The 21,328-nt window shown below is 42.3% G+C and overlaps 2 protein-coding genes across 2 annotated transcripts in view; one reads left to right on the plus strand and one right to left on the minus strand.

Annotated features, from left to right (window-relative positions):
• The first annotated feature begins 744 nt into the window (after positions 1 to 744).
• Positions 745 to 8,210, plus strand: LOC142575305 (peptidyl-prolyl cis-trans isomerase H). Its single transcript, XM_075684554.1, has 7 exons — positions 745 to 919; positions 1,173 to 1,237; positions 1,293 to 1,361; positions 1,458 to 1,500; positions 1,724 to 1,816; positions 1,976 to 2,063; positions 2,125 to 8,210. Exons 1-7 carry the CDS (start codon positions 836 to 838, stop codon positions 2,232 to 2,234), a joined length of 552 nt encoding a protein of 183 aa, XP_075540669.1. The 5' UTR covers positions 745 to 835; the 3' UTR covers positions 2,235 to 8,210.
• A 238-nt stretch (positions 8,211 to 8,448) lies between these two features.
• Hmgcr (HMG coenzyme A reductase) overlaps positions 8,449 to 21,328 on the minus strand; it is an 81,175-nt gene continuing 68,295 nt past the window's right edge. Inside the window, exons 13-20 of the mRNA XM_075684553.1 lie at positions 17,117 to 17,202; positions 15,664 to 15,841; positions 14,621 to 14,727; positions 12,792 to 12,855; positions 11,906 to 12,046; positions 11,459 to 11,617; positions 9,094 to 9,248; positions 8,449 to 8,600 (exon numbers count right to left, since the gene is read on the minus strand). Coding sequence (XP_075540668.1) covers positions 8,516 to 8,600; positions 9,094 to 9,248; positions 11,459 to 11,617; positions 11,906 to 12,046; positions 12,792 to 12,855; positions 14,621 to 14,727; positions 15,664 to 15,841; positions 17,117 to 17,202 — 975 coding nt within the window. The 3' untranslated portion in view covers positions 8,449 to 8,515. The remainder of the gene's footprint in view (positions 8,601 to 9,093; positions 9,249 to 11,458; positions 11,618 to 11,905; positions 12,047 to 12,791; positions 12,856 to 14,620; positions 14,728 to 15,663; positions 15,842 to 17,116; positions 17,203 to 21,328) is intronic.

Raw genomic sequence — 21,328 nt, forward strand, 5'->3', positions numbered from 1 at the left:
TCGCACCCTTTGGAGTGTATCTCTGCCGCACAACGATAATCGTCATCTGCCTTGATGCGTTTCCTTTCTTGAAAACGCCTCGCCCGCTACTTTCCTGTTGGGAATGCTATGTCATGCTGATAACGCGCATGCGGTTCGTTACTAGAAAGTACCGGGCTCGCAGCGTTAAAGAAAGGAAACGCATCAAGGCAGATGACGATTATCGTTGTGTAGCAGATATACACCCCAAAGGGTGCAAACTTTTTTAGAGTACACTCTAAAGGCAGTTGCACCCTTTGGGGTGTATATTTGTCCCACAACGATAATCGTCATCTGCCTTGCCCGCGTTTCCTTTCTTTAACGCTGGGAGCCCGGTACTTCCCGGTCACGAACGGCATGCGCGTTATCAGTGTGACGCAGCATTCTCGACAGGAAAGTAGCGAGCGCCGAGTTTTCAAGAAAGGAAACGCAAGCAAGGCAGATGAGGATTATAGTTGTGGGACAAATTTACACCCCAAAGGGTGCAACCGTTTTAAGAGTGTAGAGTGTCGCGCTATGGTTGCTCTAATTGCACTGTGCCAAACTAGAAAAAGGAAAGGACACTATGTGTGTAAGTACAGTTTCGTCTAAAGGGAATCTGGAAATTGTGTCTTAGGTGCTACGTTTAGTAAATGTTAACTCCAATCTTCGTGCTCTGGTTATATAGCACTCTCAGCAGAGGTATATCGTCAAAGTCCGCACGTTTCCTTGTCGGGCGGGCAACCATGGGGCATCTCCATGACGTCAGCAGCGTCGTTAGTTGCAGCGGGCACGTTGGATTGCATTGCGGAGCCTTTATTTCTTGGTTGCGTTAACAATGGCAAATTGGAATCAACTTCAACAACAGCTCAGGCATCCGAACAATCCTGTGGTGTTCTTTGATATTACCATCGGCTCTACGGTGCGTATATTTGCACGTTACACAACCTGCTGATGTTAGTTGCAAGTGGTCTGCTTCGTTGACGCGCTGCGGAAACATTAAAATGCATTTCAATGAACGAAGATACTCGCACGAACATAATCAGCCAACATTACGGTGCCGTGCTTGCAGTTTCGCACGTGACTCAACAGAGAGCGTTTCTTCACCTGCCTGGCTTGGCGACAACTAACTCTGTTTCCCCCCCCCTCTATCTTTCTCTCTACAAATTATTAAGGAGGTTGGGCGAATGAAAATGGAGCTTTTTGCCGACGTAGTTCCCAGGACCACGGAAAACTTCAGGTGATTTTTAATTGATAATCGGCTTGCGACAGACACAGATGCATGCAATTTGCAGGCAATTTTGCACTGGAGAGTACAAGAAGGACAGCGTACCGATTGGCTACAAAGGCTCTACGTTTCATCGGTGAGCTCCCACTAGAGTGTACTAGAATACGCTCTAGCTCCCACGAGAGATGTAAATGCATCACTATACTTACGCCGTGTATATGTGTACACGTAGTGTCATCAAGGACTTCATGATCCAGGGAGGCGATTTTGTCAATGTAAGTCCTGATCACAACTGAAAGTTGAGCAATTTAGTAGGAATTCGTGGTACAAAAAGACAAGCATGCAAACAGGGGCACAATTAGAACGAACGGGAGAGAACGGCATTTGCATTGTACTTTATCTAGTTGTGTCCTTGTTTGCACGCTGGCTTTTCACACCATAAAAGTCCTGCCTACTTTCAATTTTGTAGAGTGCTAACCTTCAGCCCTTTCGTCCCAGGGTGACGGTATGGGATTGACAAGTATATATGGTGGCGCCTTCCCCGACGAGAACTTCCAGATGAAGCATGACGCCGCTGGCTTGCTGTCCATGGTATAATGCTTATGCTGCCAAGTCTCGTACAGGCAGAAGTTCCCTGTTTGAATGCACATCTTTCATACAACACTGTGCCATTGCTAAACACCAAGGCCCAGTGTCAGCCAAACAGCACTGCCAGACTTTCACGCTTGTTACATTTGCTTTTTCATGCAGGCCAACAGTGGCAAAGATACCAATGGCTGCCAGTTTTTCATTACATGTGCACGATGCGACTTTCTAGATGGGAAACATGTTGTGTTCGGTAAGCACAAAAAGGTGACCTTCTTTACAGTGCAAAACTAACTTTTGTGTTCTTGATGCAGGTCGTATCCTTGATGGTTTACTGGTCATGCGGAAGATTGAAAATGTTCCCATTGGACCCAACAACAAGCCGAAAATTCCCGTTATCATCTCACAGTGTGGTGAAATGTGAACTTGTGCTGGTTGGGGCATGTAAATACATCTTCAAGCCCTGTGGCACACAAAGCTTGCAAAAGTGTGCTGTTCCACGGCTGAAGAGGAGGACCCTGCACTGGAACACATGCTTGTATACATAGATCAGTGAGAAAAGCAGTAGCTGTTCCATTGTAAGGCCACTCTCTTATTGTGGTTATTAATGTGTGTTGGACTTGGAGAAGGAGCTTCTGAAACGGGAACGACACAGTGTGATGAAAAACTTGTCATATTGTGTTTGCAAAAAGCACCAGTTGTCTTCTTGCAGCACCGCATGCTTTTTTTGCTGCAAATGGCAAACTAAAACAGACAAAGATTCTTTTGAAACAATATTTGAGTCATTCTTGGTTCATCAGTCAAACGCTTTCTTGCTGCTTCATATATGGCATTTTCTGTTATTTTTGTGATTACAGTCAGCTAGTTTTAAGCAAATCGGCGTTTGTTACTGGCAGCCTTCAGATTTTTTTTGTTTATTCACATTTGCAAATAATGATGATGAAATAGCTGCTGTGAGCCTTAGCATCCACCACAGTGACTCATTTTCTGTGGTATTCAGCTGCTAAATCGGAATGCAAAATTTCGTGTGTAGTTTTCGAACTGCTGCAGCCAGGCATGGGCAAACACAAGATTGTGGGCTTCATTTTGGCTGCTACAGCCGTGTTTCAATGGAAGTAGAATGAAAAAGAAAAGGCCTGTGTACTTCGATTTTGGTGCACAATAATGAGTCCTTGCATTGTTTGGGAACATTAAATCCAAATAAATCAGCCATATTTTTCAACGTAAAGGCCATATCCAATGCAGTCTTCAGTGTGCATTGAGGTGCTAGACAAATGGGGGAGGAAGATAGTGCGGGTGTTGGAGTAATAATAACAGCGTTGTTGTTTCTTCTCATTCGTCCTGCCTCCCTTGCTTTTTAATTTTTTTCAAGTGCTCTAAACAACTCGCGCAGCTTCAGCCTGGTACAGTCATGCCTCGTTACAATATAGTTGCAGCCAGCACGAAAATGCCTTTGTTATATCCAATATTTGTTATAAGTGTGTATTTGTTACATGCTGATATACACGAGATGCATTTTGAGACTTAGATTCTATAATTTGTAATAGTTATGTTCGTTACATTAAGGCTTGACTGCATCGTGCATTAAAACTGGTATTATGCATTGGTTAAGAATTTGACATTTATGCTTTGCACCCGATGTGACAAGCCGGCATGTTTCCATGTTCAAGTCTAGTGCTTCACATTCACTGTGCCTTTTTCCTTGCCTACCATCATTTTGCATAGTTTTCTGAAGAGTGGCTTGTAGATGAGCTAGTTGATTTTGGATCATGATGAATGTCTTACATTATGAATAAGATAAAGGATAAGTTGTTAAAGAAGGCAGCGTGTGCAGGACCCTGCACTGACATTTCCTTTAAGTAAAATTACCAGCTGCAACTGCAAGACATGGACTTACATCGTGAGGGATTTGCATCATAAGGTTTCTTACAATAGAGGGAACTGTGGCACTAGTGTCTACGGCAGCTGCAGGAGGCCAGTTCAGCCAGCATGGGAATGATGGGTACTAGGTACATGGATTTGCCTAAACTTCATCCTTCTGGCTTTAAATGCCTTCACGGCTTAGCAGAGTGATCATTTTTAGTAAAGTTCTGCATTATAAATAATGCAATAAACATTAAAATTGTCCGACGCAAGGATTCAAACCCAGGACCTCTAGCATGGAAGCCCAATATTGAAACCATTACGCCACAGATGCATGGACAAGCGTAACCATTGCAATGAGCAATTATACATGCTTGCAGAGTCTTATTACCTTCTGCATTAAAAGAAGTATAAATTGCTTTGAAATTTAACCCAATTTAGGTCCAGACAAAGCGTAATAAGCCTAGCCACAAGAATGTCTGAAGCCCCAAGCACGAAGATCGGACAACTTCATGTACTACCCATTATTCCCATGGCAGCTGAACGATTGCAGCACCAGAGTTCCCTCTAGTAATTGTTGGTAACTCCGATTTTCATGGCATTCACGATGAGTAAGTGCAGCACAGCAGATTGTTTTGTGCTAACTGGGTGAGCAAATCAATGAAGCCCAGCTCGAACTACTGGCAGTTCATCACTTCAAATTAATTTTATTGTAATTATATTCCGACTCTGTTCGAGGACATGCACTACCCTAGTGTTGCAAGAAATTAAGATGTGTGGCCTTTAGCATTTAGTGCCAACGTTGGAACAAGTACCAGCTAGAATAGAGACTCCATAATTTTGTGCATTGTAACCCTTGCCCCTAACTACAGCTGTTGTAAATAAGCTAGTCAAATAATTGCCTACAAAGCTATAATATATTTATAAAAGCAATGTGGCACAACACAATACTCAAAAAACAATCATAGCTGCCTTTACTATTGCTATTTGTTGAAGTAGCTTCATGATAGTATGGTGCGGGAGACTTTTTGGTGCACACTTGAGGTCGAGAGAGGAGGCGGAGTGGGGAGAAAAGTAAAAAAAAAAAAAATTACCAAACGTGACGACACTCTTACGTCGAAGTATCACGGCAGCTCGCTCGACACGTATCAGAGGCTTCATCGGCAATCAGCATCGTCACCACGGTAGCTCCTTTTTGTATGTGCATGTGCCTAAACAGTATATACAAATGGTTGTACCATGCAGAAAGAAGTTTCCTTTGCAGGTGCAAACCCTGCTCATGCTACCGAGTCAAGTGAACATCTCGTTAGGACATTCTTATTTGCGTGGTTAATCATGTTAATGAAGCGATAAAGTTTATCTGGTGCAACGCATTTTAAACCAGTGTGTCTGAACCATGCCTGTGTTTCTGCAATCCTTGATTTTCCCGTTTTCGAGCCTACATGTTCTTACCGATATATGACGACACAAATTAACAATTCACAGTAGAGTAACCTTACGAACCTGCTGCTTCTAATTCTATTTTGTTAGTATTGGCACGTTATGCAGAACAACATTGAAACTACTTCAGCTCACATTTCTAGATGAATGGAACTTTTCTTATGTATTTAGCATCCAAGAACTGCAAACCGCATAATTAGGTTAGTGCTCACTGCAAAGGCCAAATACTATTGCTCTGCTTGCATTATGCAAACCTTGACATGCTCGTCACTTATCTTGAAGTCTGGCCGGGAACATTTCTATGATTTTGATGTGCATTATGGCTATGCAACTTTTGTTTTCCTAATTGTAGTTGCACTTTCCTTTTGCCAAAGGTATAGCTGCATCTCAGTCACCATCAGTGCTTGTCTGCACATTGGAAAGACAGAAGAACCAGCCTCCTTCTGTTACAACCTAAATATAATTTTGTTTGACATATTTAACCATTTAATCGTTGCAGCAAACAAACAGTCTCTTTTTAATTAAAGAGCGTTGCATAGTTCTGCTTTTTAAAGTGTATAATCTGGTTTTAAACACCGGAGAAACTTTCATGACTTTATTACCATAATTGACTATGCAAAATCAATGTCCCGACAAGATGTTCATTATATAGACTCGGAAGCATGAACAGTCTTTGCACCGGAAGCATCACTGTATAAAGTTAGCTTCGCCGCAGAACAGTTGGTTGTGCAATAAAGCATATTAAAAGTGGAAAGATTCAATTATGAAATATATATTCGACAGACTCAACCAAACCAGCTAAACCATTTGCTCTAGCTAATACAATAGCAATAGAACAGCTCACACTCGACAAGCTTAGTGCTCCAGCTAACCATGTGCGACATTAAATCTGGAGCACGAGTGCCTGGACTTTTGAAGCAAAGTGGATTCTCAAGAGATGAATTGATCTCGTGGTTGATAATTCAGTGATATGCAAGCAAGTTTGTGAAGTAATAGTCGCTTCCATGCGACGTACAAAATGACATTGACTGACATATATGGGTGCCAGCATGACATCATTAGCTTAGCCAATCATGCCGGCATGGCATGACAGTTAGCTAACCTGGCTTGATCGTGATCGAAAGTGCACCGTGCAACAACCATATTAGGCTATTGCCCTTAATTGTATTCATTTTTCAGCCTTGTTATGTGTAGACACATTGGACACATTGATTACCGCAAGTTCTCGCTCAAATCATTGGAAAGTGTCATCATTCTCCAGGTATCCTATCCACTGCCCATTTTCTTCTCTTGCTTCTTTTTTATATATATGTTAGTGCAATTGCATCTTCCTCACAATGTTCGTCCGCTGAGGCAAGCAATGCCCCGTGTGCATGACTAGCCATGTCAGTCACACAGTTTCAACTGACCAAATTAATTGGTAGAATTTGCGTACCTAATGTGTAGAGGAATGCGGATAAGAGGATGAAGAATGCCCGAAAAATGAACCGCCAGAGGGGACTCGACCTTTGTTGAGAGCGAATCTGTGTAGAATGCTAAAGATGGGCTCCGGCCTGTCTCTTGTCTGCTGGTTAATCCTTCCTGAACACTTCCTTCCGAGCGTTCGACACGATCGCTTTGCCAACAGGTAAAGCTCCTCGCAACTACGTTGTCAATCAGTCTTATTCGTGCTGCCCTTGACTTCACCCTTGCCATGGAGATTATGCTGAATTCTCATAGACGAGTCATTGCTCCTCTGGTCAAAAGCTATTCTGTGTTGATTTTATAATTCTGGCCACTGGTACATTATGTAAAGTTAAGCACAGATGCCTTTCAAGCTTCCTTGAGAGACCTCTGCATGCTGTTAAGAGGCTCGCAACATCGGCATAGACAGTGTGCTAATTCCACGACGTACAGTGAGCTTTTGCTAACGGAATAAGTAAGATATCGGAATAGTTCACAGTACAGTCAATGAATTAAAGGTGCAAAAGCAATGAATGTACCATTGCAAATTCATTTTCCCATTATAGCCCGAAATAAAAATGCTTGTTTTCTGTTGAAGCTAGAGAGATGGACCAACTGCAATGAACTTGCTTTGGGGAGACCTTTCCTACTCTTTATTTTGCAATAGAACTGACGAAGTTGTTGAGGTGCAATCATGGCGCCATGTAAATATAACACTGATATAACCCACTTCATCTACAGTAATGTCTGCCCTTGCCACCTGTGTTGCCTCTCCACGCTAAGGGCAATTCGTTCTGTGCATTCCTTTATTTTTGAACACTCGTGCCTTCAAACGTCACGTAGGCGTAGAATCATGCGACTTTCAGTCACTTACTGCCCCCCCCCCCCTTTTTTTTCTCTCGACCTCAAGTATGCACTGAAAACCACCTCCCGTGTGGTGCACGTTTATGCACAATTTCAAAACATGGCCTCCTGCAATGTGGAGTGCACTGCTGTGAAGCCACACCTGAAGGCAGGAATTGGCTCATCAGTTGGCAGCTTCAGTTTGAATTGGCATTCTTACAAAATTGTGGTGTGGATTATATATGTGCAAATATACTTTACACAAGAGACACCTGAAAGGTAATGACTGCTACTTTGTTTCTTAAATATATAGAACCATGCCACTTGCTTGCCATGCTATTTGAAAGGTAGTGGGCTGGAAGTCACATTTCTAGGTTTTGTAAGTTCCAGACATGGTAGTGCCACATGCTTTTCCCGAGGATGCTTCACATTTTCATACAATTGTGTAAAGTAATGGCATACTGTGCTTTAATAGTGATAGCAGTGGTACAGATCACTCATGGCCAGTCACAAAAACTGACTGGAGGAATGGGTCCTGAAAGGGAAACTTGTCATCCACCAAAATGTAGCATCAAGTTGCAAAGGAAAGGCTTGGATTACCTAGCTATGTAACTTCATGCTACAGTCAGGTGGATGACTGGATGATTCTGCAAAACTCGTTTACCAGAAAATGGGCCTATATAGTAAATTTAGAGAAAATTGATTTGCCAGAAAGTCTGTCTGTATAGTACATTGAAAGCAACTAAAGTGAGCGTTGAACTCCAGCTTGTCCTGTGTGTGTATTATAAATAATGCACAAGTTGTATTTGTACTTACAGTTGTGCTTACCTGATTTCCTAGTACTACATAGACTCGTGTGTCTGGCGTTCGTTGGCTTGCACGCTCCAAGTTACCATTTATCACATCCAATGGTGTTAAAGTTACAAGGACTTGAATGAAAACATTCCGACTAGAAACCAGTGAAGCAGTTGCATTTTCATGCCAACGGCTGCAGCATTGTTCTGCTCACTCTGCATACCTTTTTGCACTGGACCTCTGAAAAGCAGACATGATCTGTGCTCCCACTTTATTCAACAATCTCAACACTCATCATTGTTGTCAATGATGCAACAGCTCCTAATGTGGGGCTAGTAGTCCTCCAATCGTCTTGGGTCTCGGAGATTCTTCTGTTGCTGTCGAGTGAGCCACATTAACACTCGACCTGGGAGAATGAAAGCAACCATATAAGGAGACGGCCTCTAACAGGCGTACACAGTTCCGGAAAGAAATCATGCATTCCCTCAATTAATAATGCTCTAAATGTGACTATCAAATGTATTATAATCAGTCTTGTCTTAGGAGAAGTAAGAAAAATGGCCACAAAGCATGCTTTGTATGTTTAAGATTTTGATTAACCACAGCACATCATTTTTCAAGGTTTACACTAGCTCTGGAAAAAAATTAACACTTCTTCAGCAGCTACTGAGAATTTGTTTGGAGTCAATAGGCCAAATATAATGTTACATTATTCCTTATGGTCAGTAGTTCCACAGTTAGACACTACAACTGCTGAATGTGCCTTCTGCTGTGTTCCAAGAGATGGTTCCTGGGCACTCAGCAAAAAGTACTCCAACAATGATCTGTGTGCTTGCATTTAACATTCACTTTGCTAAAGAATTGAAACATCTTGGACTATGGCCAAACAGTGTACACACCTGTTGTGTCTCATGTGAGACTTGACTAGATGTCCTGCTGCCAAGGCTGACAGCAGGGAGAGCTCTCCGGCCAGCACAGTGGCACACACCACTCGTGCCAGCATGCACGCATGCGCACCAGGTTCTTCCAGTGATGAACCTCGCACGCCCAGGAGCTGCAACAGTTGCATACAGTTATGACCCAGTGCATTTCTCATAAGCTAGGACAATCCGACAGCGAAAAAGAAACCAGCGCTGCTAGTATCGATAACACTAATAGTTAGGTGCAATACAACTTGGGCGGTTTATACTTACACTAAGGCCTAACAAATTTCTAGCACTTCAATATGACATTCAGCACAGCGCTCATTCCAATTTCTCTCTTCAAATGCACGCGAAATGCAGAAGTGCTCTCATTTATATCCACGTTCTGTGAACTGTACCTACTACAATGCCTAGAGCAGGTGAAGATAACAAGAGGGAAAAGGGTGTTCCATTACCACACTCTATGTCAATTTTCACAATTGAAATATACGCCATCTGGCTCACTGTGAGCAAAACTGCCATCTACACTGATACCTACTGCAAGTTCTGCGCAGAAAGACTGGTGCCTGTTAGAACTGCGAAACTTTGTGCCTTAAAAGCAAGTTTTAATCCTTTCCATCTTAAAAATTAAAATGAAGAAGCTTAATTATGGGGTATTGCGTGGCAAAACCATGATCTGAACCCTTTCCAACTTATTCCAGTATGTATTAAAAGTGCAGAACTCCTCTCCTTGAGCAATTCGTCGACTAATCTGAATGAAATTTATTGCATTTAAGAGGAAGTCAAAAGTGTAATTAATGTTGGGAACAGTTCTGCAAAAATTGACAATAATCTGAAGGAAATTCAGAACACTGGGCTAGCAATTCTTGGTACACAATAAAAACCAGATATTGCAGTTGCTTGAAATGCATCTGTTATAAGGCTTAGTGCATATAAAGTCCACATATTGCACATGCTTTTAGAAAATATACCACTATTTTTTATTAGTACATTTTCAAAACTCCTGTTAATAAACTGTGTACTTGACAACCACAAATTAAGATATTAAGTCCACTTCCTACACCCTTAAAAGCTGTGATGTTTGCTTTGTAAATGTGATGCTTAAATTTTCTTTGTTTCCAAATTTTCATAACTATTACAAGAAAAGCAAAAAAATAAGGGCCTAAATAAACTGCTCCCAAACGGCATATACAACTGTATATTTTCTTTTACGTTGAAGAGCTGATTTAAGCTGGCCCCAAAGTTGCCCTCATTTCATGTGTAATTTAATATGGAGGGAAAGTGCTCAAGCTTCAAAAGCCACAACTATAGTGATCAGCCCAACTATATATCCATTATCCATGCCCCATCATTGGACAGTTTGCTTGCATCCATTTTGACAGACTGCTCAAGAAAAAAATTACGGCAGATCGAGCATATCTATAGTAAGTGAAGCTTTATTTAACCAGTTCACTTAAATGCCATGCGAAGAGACAATGATGCATTATTTTATTTCTATCTTATCTAGACCTTCTGCCTAAACAGAAATACAAGTTCACATAGCCTCATGGTATGCGACATAGATGCAGCAATGATTTGCAGGCTAACGGCACATTTTGCTAGTGTTGAAGAGCACATTGTGAGCAGCGGTGCATGTACAGAGAAGTATGAAGCATAGCGATGCATGTTTAAAGCTTCAAGATCTCTGATGAATGCGTGATCATTGCGACCATAGAGACCTCCTGCTGGGTACCGCATTTACTCGCACAATGAATGCACTTTTCTTCCGGAAAAATTTGCACTAAACTGGGGGGTGCATTCATTATGCAGGGTAAGATTTTGAGCAATTTCTTTTCTGTGCCCACCTTGAGAAAGTAGGAGACTGTCTGATTCTGTGACCAATACTGCGTTTGACATGCTGGAATGGCAGCAGAATCTGAGGCATTTTGCTGTGCCATAGCGTGCACTGGTGTGCAGGTGCCTGATCCAGTACTACAGCACGACAAAACATCTTGGATCCGGCTGCTATTCCGGTGCATTGGATGCCAAATCATACCATGTGTCTTCTGCTTCATTGCAGCAATTTCAGAGTGCCATCACTATGTGAGGAAAAGAAAGAACATACTTTTGATGGCAGGGGGGGGGTGCATTCATTGCGGGAGTGCATTCGTTATGCGAGTAAATTGGGTATTTCTGGTGAGATTGTCCTTAATCATTTATCAGCCCAGTTTTGATTACACAATCTTGGGGATCGGCCCACTTTACAGCAAGAAACTGACGAAGAGGAAGGAAACCAGGGAGGGGTAAGCAAAGAAAGCTTCACTTTACAACATACTAAATTCTTGCCAGGTTATGTGCATACCTCAAGCATGGTGCCCTGTGGCTCCAGCACAGTTCCTCCACCCACAGTTCCAATCTCGATGGAAGGCATGGTGCAGCTGATGTACAGATCTTGGCCTGCTGCACCACAGGCTTCGACCAATGTTATGCAATTCGAACTTGTCACATTTTGTGCTGGGTCCTGGAATGCAGTGGTGAAGTACACATCAACAACTGACCGTCACAGATTCTAACTACTACGATATTTTGATGCATGACAAGCTTCAGCAGTTTGTATCAAGCAAAGTGATCGCTCCAGAACAGTACTCCTCTACACTGGCTAAGAAGAAACAGCAACTATACCCATATGAAAGAGTGGTATAAATTGACCAATTACTCCCAAAATCTTCGATGAACCATTTGCTGGTGAACAGTACATGATACAGTATGTGGCAGTCGTGCATGGGACAAAAATGTAGCTGCCTCTTACCTGTCCAGTAGCAATGAATATGGCTGTGACGATGTTGGCTGCCTGGGCATTGAAACCTCCCACACTGCCTGCCATGGCTGATCCCACTAGATTTTTGCTGATGTTGACCTCGATCAAGGACAGCACATCCGTCTTGAGGACCTGCGTAGCACACTCTGTTCAACTGCCTTACCTCTTTTCAGTAGGTCTATGACGCATTTGAATGTCAAGCATCTGCTTTGAAATTCATTCTTATTATGCAAATGCACAGGCTTGCCCACTCTCAACAGAAACAGTTCATTATGCAACCTTGTACACCTACCTAAAACGGTTGTTAGAATGCAGTGGCTCTAAAAAAGCCAAAATACTTCACTGCCTGATCATGAAGCTGACAATTTAGCAGCAAGTTCTGTGCTTTAGAGCACCTCTGACCTCCAGACTGTGTACTTCAACAATAAACATATTCCAACTTCACAGTTTCTACACTCTAAAAACTTATTATGCACAGCATCTATATTATCTGGTGTGTTGTAGGACATGGATCCCTACACAAAAGCAGTTTATTCTTTTTCATAAGAATTGACCTAAAGGAAAGTTCACGTTGAATTTGAATGTATGCAAGGACTTCTCCAGGAAATTCCTCGGAATTTCTGCACACAAGTGACCGAAATGCACGAAAATACGAGATCCGCAATGGTATTCTGATGCAACTGGCATAGCAATGTGGGAATGAAATACAACAAGGGCAGTTTGGCCTTCGTTTTGTCATCTGATTATCAGATTTTTTTTTCACCAATGAAATACAAATAGAATTGTGAAAGAATACTCTGCCAGCCTAAACTATTTGTTGTTTATTGTCCCGTCAATGCTGTAGCCTAGTACTGCACATGTGGACAGTGCTGCTCACCTCTCTCACCACCCGGGCTGGCACAGTGGCCTCGCAGACTACAGACTTGCCTCGGCCTTCAATCCTGCGAGATAGAGTGTGTGGCAGAGGACAGAGTTTAGCACAGATGCTCAGCAATGTGTTCAGGAAAGCACAAGTAGTACAATGCATGTGGGTGAAAGTTATTAAGCGAGGCGAGTGCTGGCATAGATAAACTCGCGGTAAAACCACATGAAAACTGGCATAGGTGGAACATCATGCCCGCAACTTCTGCATATCACTGGCAGCGCAACATGCTTCAACTAGCACAGATGTCTTTTCCTCTGTTTCAGTACTACTTGCATGTTCATAACCAAGCACAGGAAAAGTTATAAAGAAAGCTGCTCTTGCCAGCATAGGGATGAACTGCATTTCTTGCAACACAGTATTTTTTTTTACTGAAGAAACCTTGCCACAAGATCTCTATGGGCCAATTTAATATAACTAGTGCATGTGATATGCACACATAAAAAATTCAGTCTTTACCTGTAGTGTCCATCATACAACATTTTTAGGGTGAATCAATGAATGGGAATGGCAGGTGTGTAATGCTATCATGCCACAGCCACCCAGTTTGTCTAATGAGTCATCCATTATTGCACTCCATATGCATGAAGGTTGCAGCCAGACCACATACGCTTGTTGATGTGTGATGAATGAATTGAATGTAAGAAATGGCATAGAATGAATAGGTTCATTTGTTATGTGCAGTGGTACACAGAATATAAGCAGCTTATAGAACATTCCACTCGGGTACATTGAGACCTTAATTTGACTGCAATGTCTTGGACCTGTGGCCAGGCTAGGCTAACATCTCTAGTTTTCATAACCCTCTCTTTTGAAATTACCGTATTTACTTGCATAATGGTCGCACTCGCGTAATCATCACACCCCTGAATTTTGTCGTCAAAATTTGATTTTTTCCCCCCATGTTGTGATTGCAACCCAAACATGCTGCAGCGATATGTTGTGTGCCAAGTCTAGCTAATGATGATCACGCTTACCCTCTGTCGAACGCTATCAAATGCAATGGAATGACTCTTCAAGACGTACCAAGCAGTCTGCATGCACCAAACATTATTGAAAAAAAAAAAAGGAAAGCTACAACGAAACTTGCTTTGGCTTTATTATTTGTAGGCTTTATAATGGTTGGGGTCAACAACAACAGCAACAAAAAAGGCGCCTTTCGATTCTTCTCACCTGCGCTCGTGGGCAAGCAACAAATACAGTGGCCACGTTTACATTGATATGTTAGAAGTGTACCCTATTCATACAGCGATGCTTGTAACAAAGCTAAGATATTTGCCTACCCTTAGTGGAAATGTGCAGTATTAGGACAGTAGTGAAGACAAATGCTGCAGTTTCCGCAGCAAACCCACCATGTGTTTCTATGTCACTGGCAGCTAAGCATGGCTATCTCTGTTTCTGTCCCCTCAAAGTGGATATGGCTGCGTTATTGCCACAGACTTGCCAATATTAACGATATTATTCATTACTGATATGGAAGAAACTGTTTCAATGCGCGTAATGTACTTACGAAAAGAAAAAAAATCACGTTCGGCGTGTTCCGACTTGCTCCGCCGGCCGTCATTTCTTTGTTTTGGTGTCCCGCACTGTTGCAGCGGCAGCCGCCTGTTTGTTGACCTGTTGTCATCCCGCAGCAAATGCGGAATGAAAAACTTTCTTTTCTCTTCGCGGGAAATTTAACCAGCGTAATTATTGCACCCCTGAATTGCGGCAACTTTTTTGCCAAAAACGCCCGATCATTATGCGAGTAGATACGGTAGTAGCAACATGTGAACCCAGCTCACCAGTTAAGGGCAGTTGGCTTCTTGTCAGTGCAGTAGTTTCCGCTGACACTGATCACCTGCAGGGCTGGAAACACCTCCTGTAGTTTGAGAAGGGCCATCTCTGCACCCTGCAACACCAGCAAAGCATTGCAACAGTGATGTTCATGGTTATAAGGTTACCTTATGATGCGATTAACTCACAATGTTGTCTAGACATGTTTAAAGTTAATATAAAAGCACTATACCAATGCAGCACTTAAAAATACATACAAGATCTTAATTTTCTGATAAGATATTGCATCCTTAAAGTTCCAGTTTGGCTGTGCAGGATACTGTTATTGGGGTAGGAGGTAATTTATATTATCAGGGATTCTTTGATGTGCACTGAAATGTCACGCAAGTGTTTCTGCATTTCACAGCCATTGACATGAAACTGCAATAGCATAGTAACAAACATTTTCAGCCTTTTCTTATTCTAAAATTTGATTTTCTTTTTTTTCTGTTTTTTGTATTCTTGTTTTGTTGTACCAGAATTTCACACTCGCACAAATTTTGGAAACTTCAAGTTAACTAAGCCAAAATGCAGTACGCATCTCAAGCCTTTCTTTTGTATTTAAAGAAAACATCAGTATAGTCAAGGGTAAAATGGACGCCGACCAAAAGCATTAAAAAGAAAAGAAACCAAAGACATTCCGGCTCCCATATGGAGGCCTCGTTCTCAACTGTTCACAATGTCCCCATATGGGAGCTGAAAAGTCTTGGATTCTTTTCTTTTTGATTGCGAACAAGGCCCCCATGTGGGAGCCAAAGTGTCTTTTCTTTTTTTTTTTCTTTTAATGTTTTGGTCGGCGTCCGTTTTACCCTTGACTATACTGATGTTTTCTTTGCTATGAGCAATCCTGACCAGACGAGTTTTCGTCGAACTCTTGATTCAAAACATCAGTATGTTTTCTTAAGGCATGCAATTAGCACACTGTACTTTTTCTATTGAAATAACAAATAGCGAATTGGGTACAATGTATTTATTTGCAAAATAAATACAAGCAAATAGCAACTGGACTTGCCTTGGAAAGCATGTTCATGCCCATGGCGTCTCCAGTGATTGAGACGAAACGAATGAAGAGGTATCTTGCTGCTATGGTTGTATGCAGCTTCTGGAGTCTAGCAAACCGACTGGTCCCATCAAAAGCCACCTTAAGCTGGTCAAAGTGCTCTGGACGCTGCAACCATCTCATCACCTCCCTGCGAAGCAAACACCACGGAGTTTGTAGAGAGACCCCTGACCATGAGGCTGTCCAGTAGCAGCTCTGCCACTGCTGGAGTGAATGAAAAGCCTTGCAAGGTGGGGGAGCAAGAAATACATACTATGGACGAGCATGAAAGGGAACACCCAGCTTGTACGTCAGGCAATTAATGAGAAAGTACCACGAGACGTTTCAGCAAATACAAGTCGGGACACATTAGCGACTGTTCCAACTCTAACTTATACAGCTATCATTGTTTGAATATCAATCTGGCACTCCCTTTCATACAGGTGCTGAATGTGTAACACAACATGACACCAGTAGTACTCCCCGATTATATTCTTAAATTTTTACATACTTTCAAAGACTCAACTGTGGCACACACACAGTACAATTCTGCCTTTGCAGCTAGGTCACACAGAAATGGAGACAGACTCTTTGACTGAAAAATTGTAAACAATTTACAAGTTTATGGAAACACTGAGGCCTACTTTTCAAACTCATATACTCCATTTTCTAAAATTTGTTTTCAATTGACAATTTTTAATACATAGCTGCACCATTTGCATATTTTCTTTGTTCCTTTAAAATTAACTTATGTTCTCAGATCACATAATAGCTTCAACGAACATTTTATACAATCCCACCACCACTGTTGCATTACCTAACACACTGTATATAAGTGCATGAGCTTGCACTTTAAGCAGCCTGCTCTGCTTTGCCAAATGCTTTTATCAAGTAAAAGTTTAAGTGAATGCATTTATTTCAAGCTGCATTAAAGCAAACACAAACACCTGCTCAAAAGTGCACCTAAATGCTGGTCTGATTGCTCAGCATGCTAATATTTAATTCAACAGTGGTCATGCGAAAAAAAAAAAAAAAAAAAGATGGTGCAAGCAGGCTTTACAGCCAGTTCTATGTCTGTTGGTTTTACATAATTGCTACACACTTGAAAGATAATGAGCCTCACAGTTTTCCTTATTCTTCTTTCACACTGTACAAAGCACTGGATGTCAGCTAGTTTCAAAACAGTTTGTGGCATACTAGCTACTCCACATACCCAGGCTGGAAGCTTCAGTAGTCAAAGCATGGCAAAAAGAGTGCAAGTGCCAACTAACCTAATAAAAGCTCAAAACAGAAGATGATGCTTAGCTTGTGATACATTAGTCTTTCTGCTAAAAAGTTTCTTTCTGCGGACAGACAGTAAAATGGTTCTTGAAATGACGCTCATTCGAGCCACCGTGAAAAGCATATGCACTAGATGAGCACTCACGCTGCCTGTTGCGCAGTAGGCAATTTGACGACAGGCCCACGAGTCATGCCATCCTGAACAACACTGCTGAAGGCACCACCCGACATCTGCAAGCAGAGCATTTGCCATGCGTCTGAGCGGGACACATTCAATGACGCAGGATTTCAGAATGACAGTTCAAGCAAACATCCAAGCCAATATACTCCCAAGCACTAAAGTCACCTGTTCTTCTAAAACCACATTTTCCTTTGAACTTGGTACTATGGCAAAAATTAATGGTGCAAGTCAGGCAAGGATTATATAAAAAATAAGCAAGCACACATAGCAGCTGAATCGTCCAGAATTTGTCAATGCTTTAAAGCTTTCAAAGAAACGTGTCTTTGTTGAAGCTGGTTTGTTAAATGCCTATCAGACAGGCACATTACATTTGACTTCAATGAGAGGCCACTTAGCGTTGTCTTTTATTAACAGTCATACAGAGTTTCAGTGATACTTACTGCTACAGCAGATTTCACTTGTTGCACGTTGCTGCTGCCACAGCAGTGCTTCTAGGAAAAAGCAACATATTGTTTGAAACGGTGGCTTTGTTGCATGTACATGATTCCTGCTAGAGTTTAATAAGGTTTAGGCTGGCAAGAATTTCTGTGTCAAGCTTACAACACACTGCGGTGTCATGCATCTGTCAATTGTGAAAGTGCTTCTTGATCTAATTCACTTGTGATAACTGATTGTGCAACAACGCTGCAGCGAATCTCTTCACCACAACAGGTTGTCAATACCCCTTGCACATGGGCAAATTAAAGTCCTTCAAAGTAAACTTTTACTTTTGCGCTGAAGGACCCCTTACCAATAGGAGTTTTGCCAGTGACAGCTGGTACGATGTGGTTTCCTTTACATGTTTTCAGTAACTGCCACAGCAAAACAGAAGATGCTGCTTGCGGATGAAGCTGTCCAAGCTGCAGTAAACTAGAATACATGGGCAGTGCACTGACTAACGCGTGCCTTGCCTTATTGTGCACGTCATGTAATGTGATGCTCGTAGTGGCAGCATTCTCATCGTTAACTATTGAAACGTCTAGCAAACCGCAGCTCTACCCATGGCTGGTCAGAAACGCCAGACGTACATTTCAGATTAACTGTGCCTCAATGTGCCACGCGCTTCCCCACAATGCTCCTTCAATAGCTCACACCCAGACAACCAACGTCGCCTGCTTGAGTGGGCCAAGGCAGCAGTAGCCAGCGCTGGAGCCTTGGACTAAGAGTGCCACCCATCTTAGCATATCTCCTCCCCCTATTGTAACGAAAGTTTATATGATCATCATTAAAAAAGTTAGCGACTGCAACACCCCACTACTAGAGACACTGAATGTGTCGTCCTAGTACATTCGATTGGAATCAAGTATGGAGATGGGATGGTGGTGACATTTACGACGGCACCATTTGCATGTGTTTGAAAGTATAGCTGCAATAAATGCTAAAATAAAACAAATTGGGCATTTTGAACGCCTTTCTGGCACACACCCCTTAGTTCAAAGGACTTCGGAGTGCCCATGTGCCATGGGTATAAGATGAATTGATACTTATGAAACATGGATCTTTTTTCTCCTGACCGCTCCTCAGCTTTTGCTAGGTCTATTTTATGTGTTGGTTCAGTAGACATTTCATGTTGGCTACATTAGCCAAACAGGCCGATGTTTGAATGACCGGCTTAGAGAGCATGCATACTCACTAAAAGTGTCGGTACCCAGTCATTTAGCCCAGCACTACAAAGAATGCAGCTGCAAACCTATCTTTGAAGATTTCACAATATTAGGAAGATATACAGAGCAAAGAGCATGCGAGACCTGCCTAGCGTTCGCATGGAAACTCCTGTGTCAGTGCGCCCACTATTTCTCTGCATAGCTGTGAGATTAGCTATTTGTTAAAAACGTGACATCTTGCTTGACGACGCATGTGATGTGATGATTTTATTCCTTTGCCGGCGCAGATACCGGGTTTTTGGCCTTCTGCGTTGAGCCTGTACTATTTAAACATTGCATTCCCCAGAATAAACCAGTGGTTATTTCAGCGCTTTGTATGTCGTCCTCACTTTGTCCCATCCAAGTGCTGTTTGTTCCCGTCCAAACAAAACACTTCATTATTTATGCAAACTGAATATTATAACGTGTCAGGATGGAATTGACCATGGTATGCACTAGAATTTGACATAATAGTTCTGCGGAAACTTGCAAGGTGGAGAGAAGTAATTAAGGGAAATGAGACATCCACGCAATCGTAGCAATTGCTACGATTGGATGGATGTGTCACTTCCCTTAATGGGACTAGAATGTGTATTATCAGACCATGTAAGCTACTTAGCAACGTAGGTAGTTGGTATTTTATGTATTGTTTAAAATAATTTGTCCTCAATGATGGTGCTTTTATTGCGTTGCTGATGTATGTTGTGCTTTGTACCCGCTGATGTAGCCATCCAGGCTTGTTCTAACGTGACAGCAATAAGGAGCTCGTGTCGCAGAAAAGCCCGTGTCGTCGGCGTCGGTGTCGGCGGCGTCGGCCGTGAGCGATAAATCCCAGCAGGCACTTCATGAATAAAAAACAACTTGCAAGATGGGCTGGGTGGGAATCGAACCAGGGTCTCCGGAGTGTGAGACGGAGACGTTACCACTGAGCCACGAGTTCGATGCTTCAAAGCGGTACAAAAGCGCCTCTAGTGAACGCGGCGTTGCCTTAGAAACGAGCTGTTTCTAAGGTTCAGGCGTGCGTCGCTTGCTCAGGCGCACATTTCGTTGTCGCGCCGAACGCTGCGTTGCTCGACGCTCACCGCGTCCGATGCGGGGCGCGTAGTCGCTGCGCCGTAGCCCATTGTCTTACACACCTTGGCGGGTCGACGGGAATGCTGTCGCGTTCCACTCTTGAAGGTGAAGCTTAAGAGTCCTCCAATTTTTGTATAACCCATTGTAAAAGCTTGAAATAGTATAGGTGTGTTACTTTTAGTATTGAATATTTTTCAAAAAGTGGTTTAGTTTTCAAGTCCCCAACAAGGCCATGATATTGTTTGTGTACTCGTAGAACTCTTTTCTGAAGATATAGTAGTTTTTGATAATTAGTTTGTGTGGTCGCATCCCATGCCAAAATACAGTATGTTACTCTACAACAGAACAGAGCATAATATAATGCATACTGTAACCATTCTGGCAGGACTGGGCTGAGTTTATATAGGCATCCATCTATTCCACTAAGTTCTATTGTTAGTTTTTCTACGTGTGTACCATATAGATTCGGTTGCAGTCCTGTGTGAGGACTGCAACCCTGACTTGGCAGCCCAAAATTTGGAAAAATAATTGTTGACAGAGAAGCAATTGCATTCTGTGCCCCGACGCCGCGCTTGCATCGGCGAATTTTCACACGCTGCATACTTCGACGTGTCGCTGGTAGATGTCAAGAGCTGCGCGTTGACCTCTGACGCAATAGTACATCCTGGGATGCGGGGTGCGCACAAGTGAAGGCTGTGCCGGCACTATTTTGGCAAAAAGGTTCCGTCTCATGTAAAGGCTGCATCTCATCAAAATTGTGAAAGTAAGGCGCAGCCCTTACACTAGCTATACAGTATACCACATTGAGCCTTCAGCAAGAGCTTTCGGCTTTTTACCTGCTCTGTCTTCTCTCAAACAAAATAGTTGTATTTTATTTACATGACTTATTGATTGGAGCAAATATTATGTATTTCGTTTTACTAGCATTTAGTTGTAATTTATTTGAACTAAGCCAACCCACGAGCTTATTTTGGTAATGTGCACCTGATGCTCAAGTTCTTGAGTGGATGTACTGCTGAAAAAATATTAGTGTCATCTGTATAACTTATTAGCTTGGGAGAATTATTATTATTATTAGTTGGACCGCTATGCCCCCTATGTGTGTCGTGATATTCTGTTATGAGCTGTCATGAGAGGGCAAAGGCTGTCTTTATTACATGGCACAAATGTGTAGTGGTGAAGCACAATAAAAAGAAAAAAATCTGCATATATTCATAGTAAGATTATAAATATAGCATGCTGCCGGCTTGTAGGTTCATAATTACAAAAAAAATTGTACAACAGACAAAAAAAAAATGAAAGAAAGGGAAGCACAGCTTTGGCTGTCTGCCAGGCACTGTCATACTACAAGCCCTATGAGGCTTCACCTGGCTAGGACCATGTACAGTGCTCAGTGATTGAAATGCGATACTCTGACAAC

The sequence above is a fragment of the Dermacentor variabilis genome, chromosome 3 (genome assembly GCF_050947875.1).
Source record: "Dermacentor variabilis isolate Ectoservices chromosome 3, ASM5094787v1, whole genome shotgun sequence".
Lineage (NCBI taxonomy): Eukaryota > Metazoa > Arthropoda > Arachnida > Ixodida > Ixodidae > Dermacentor > Dermacentor variabilis.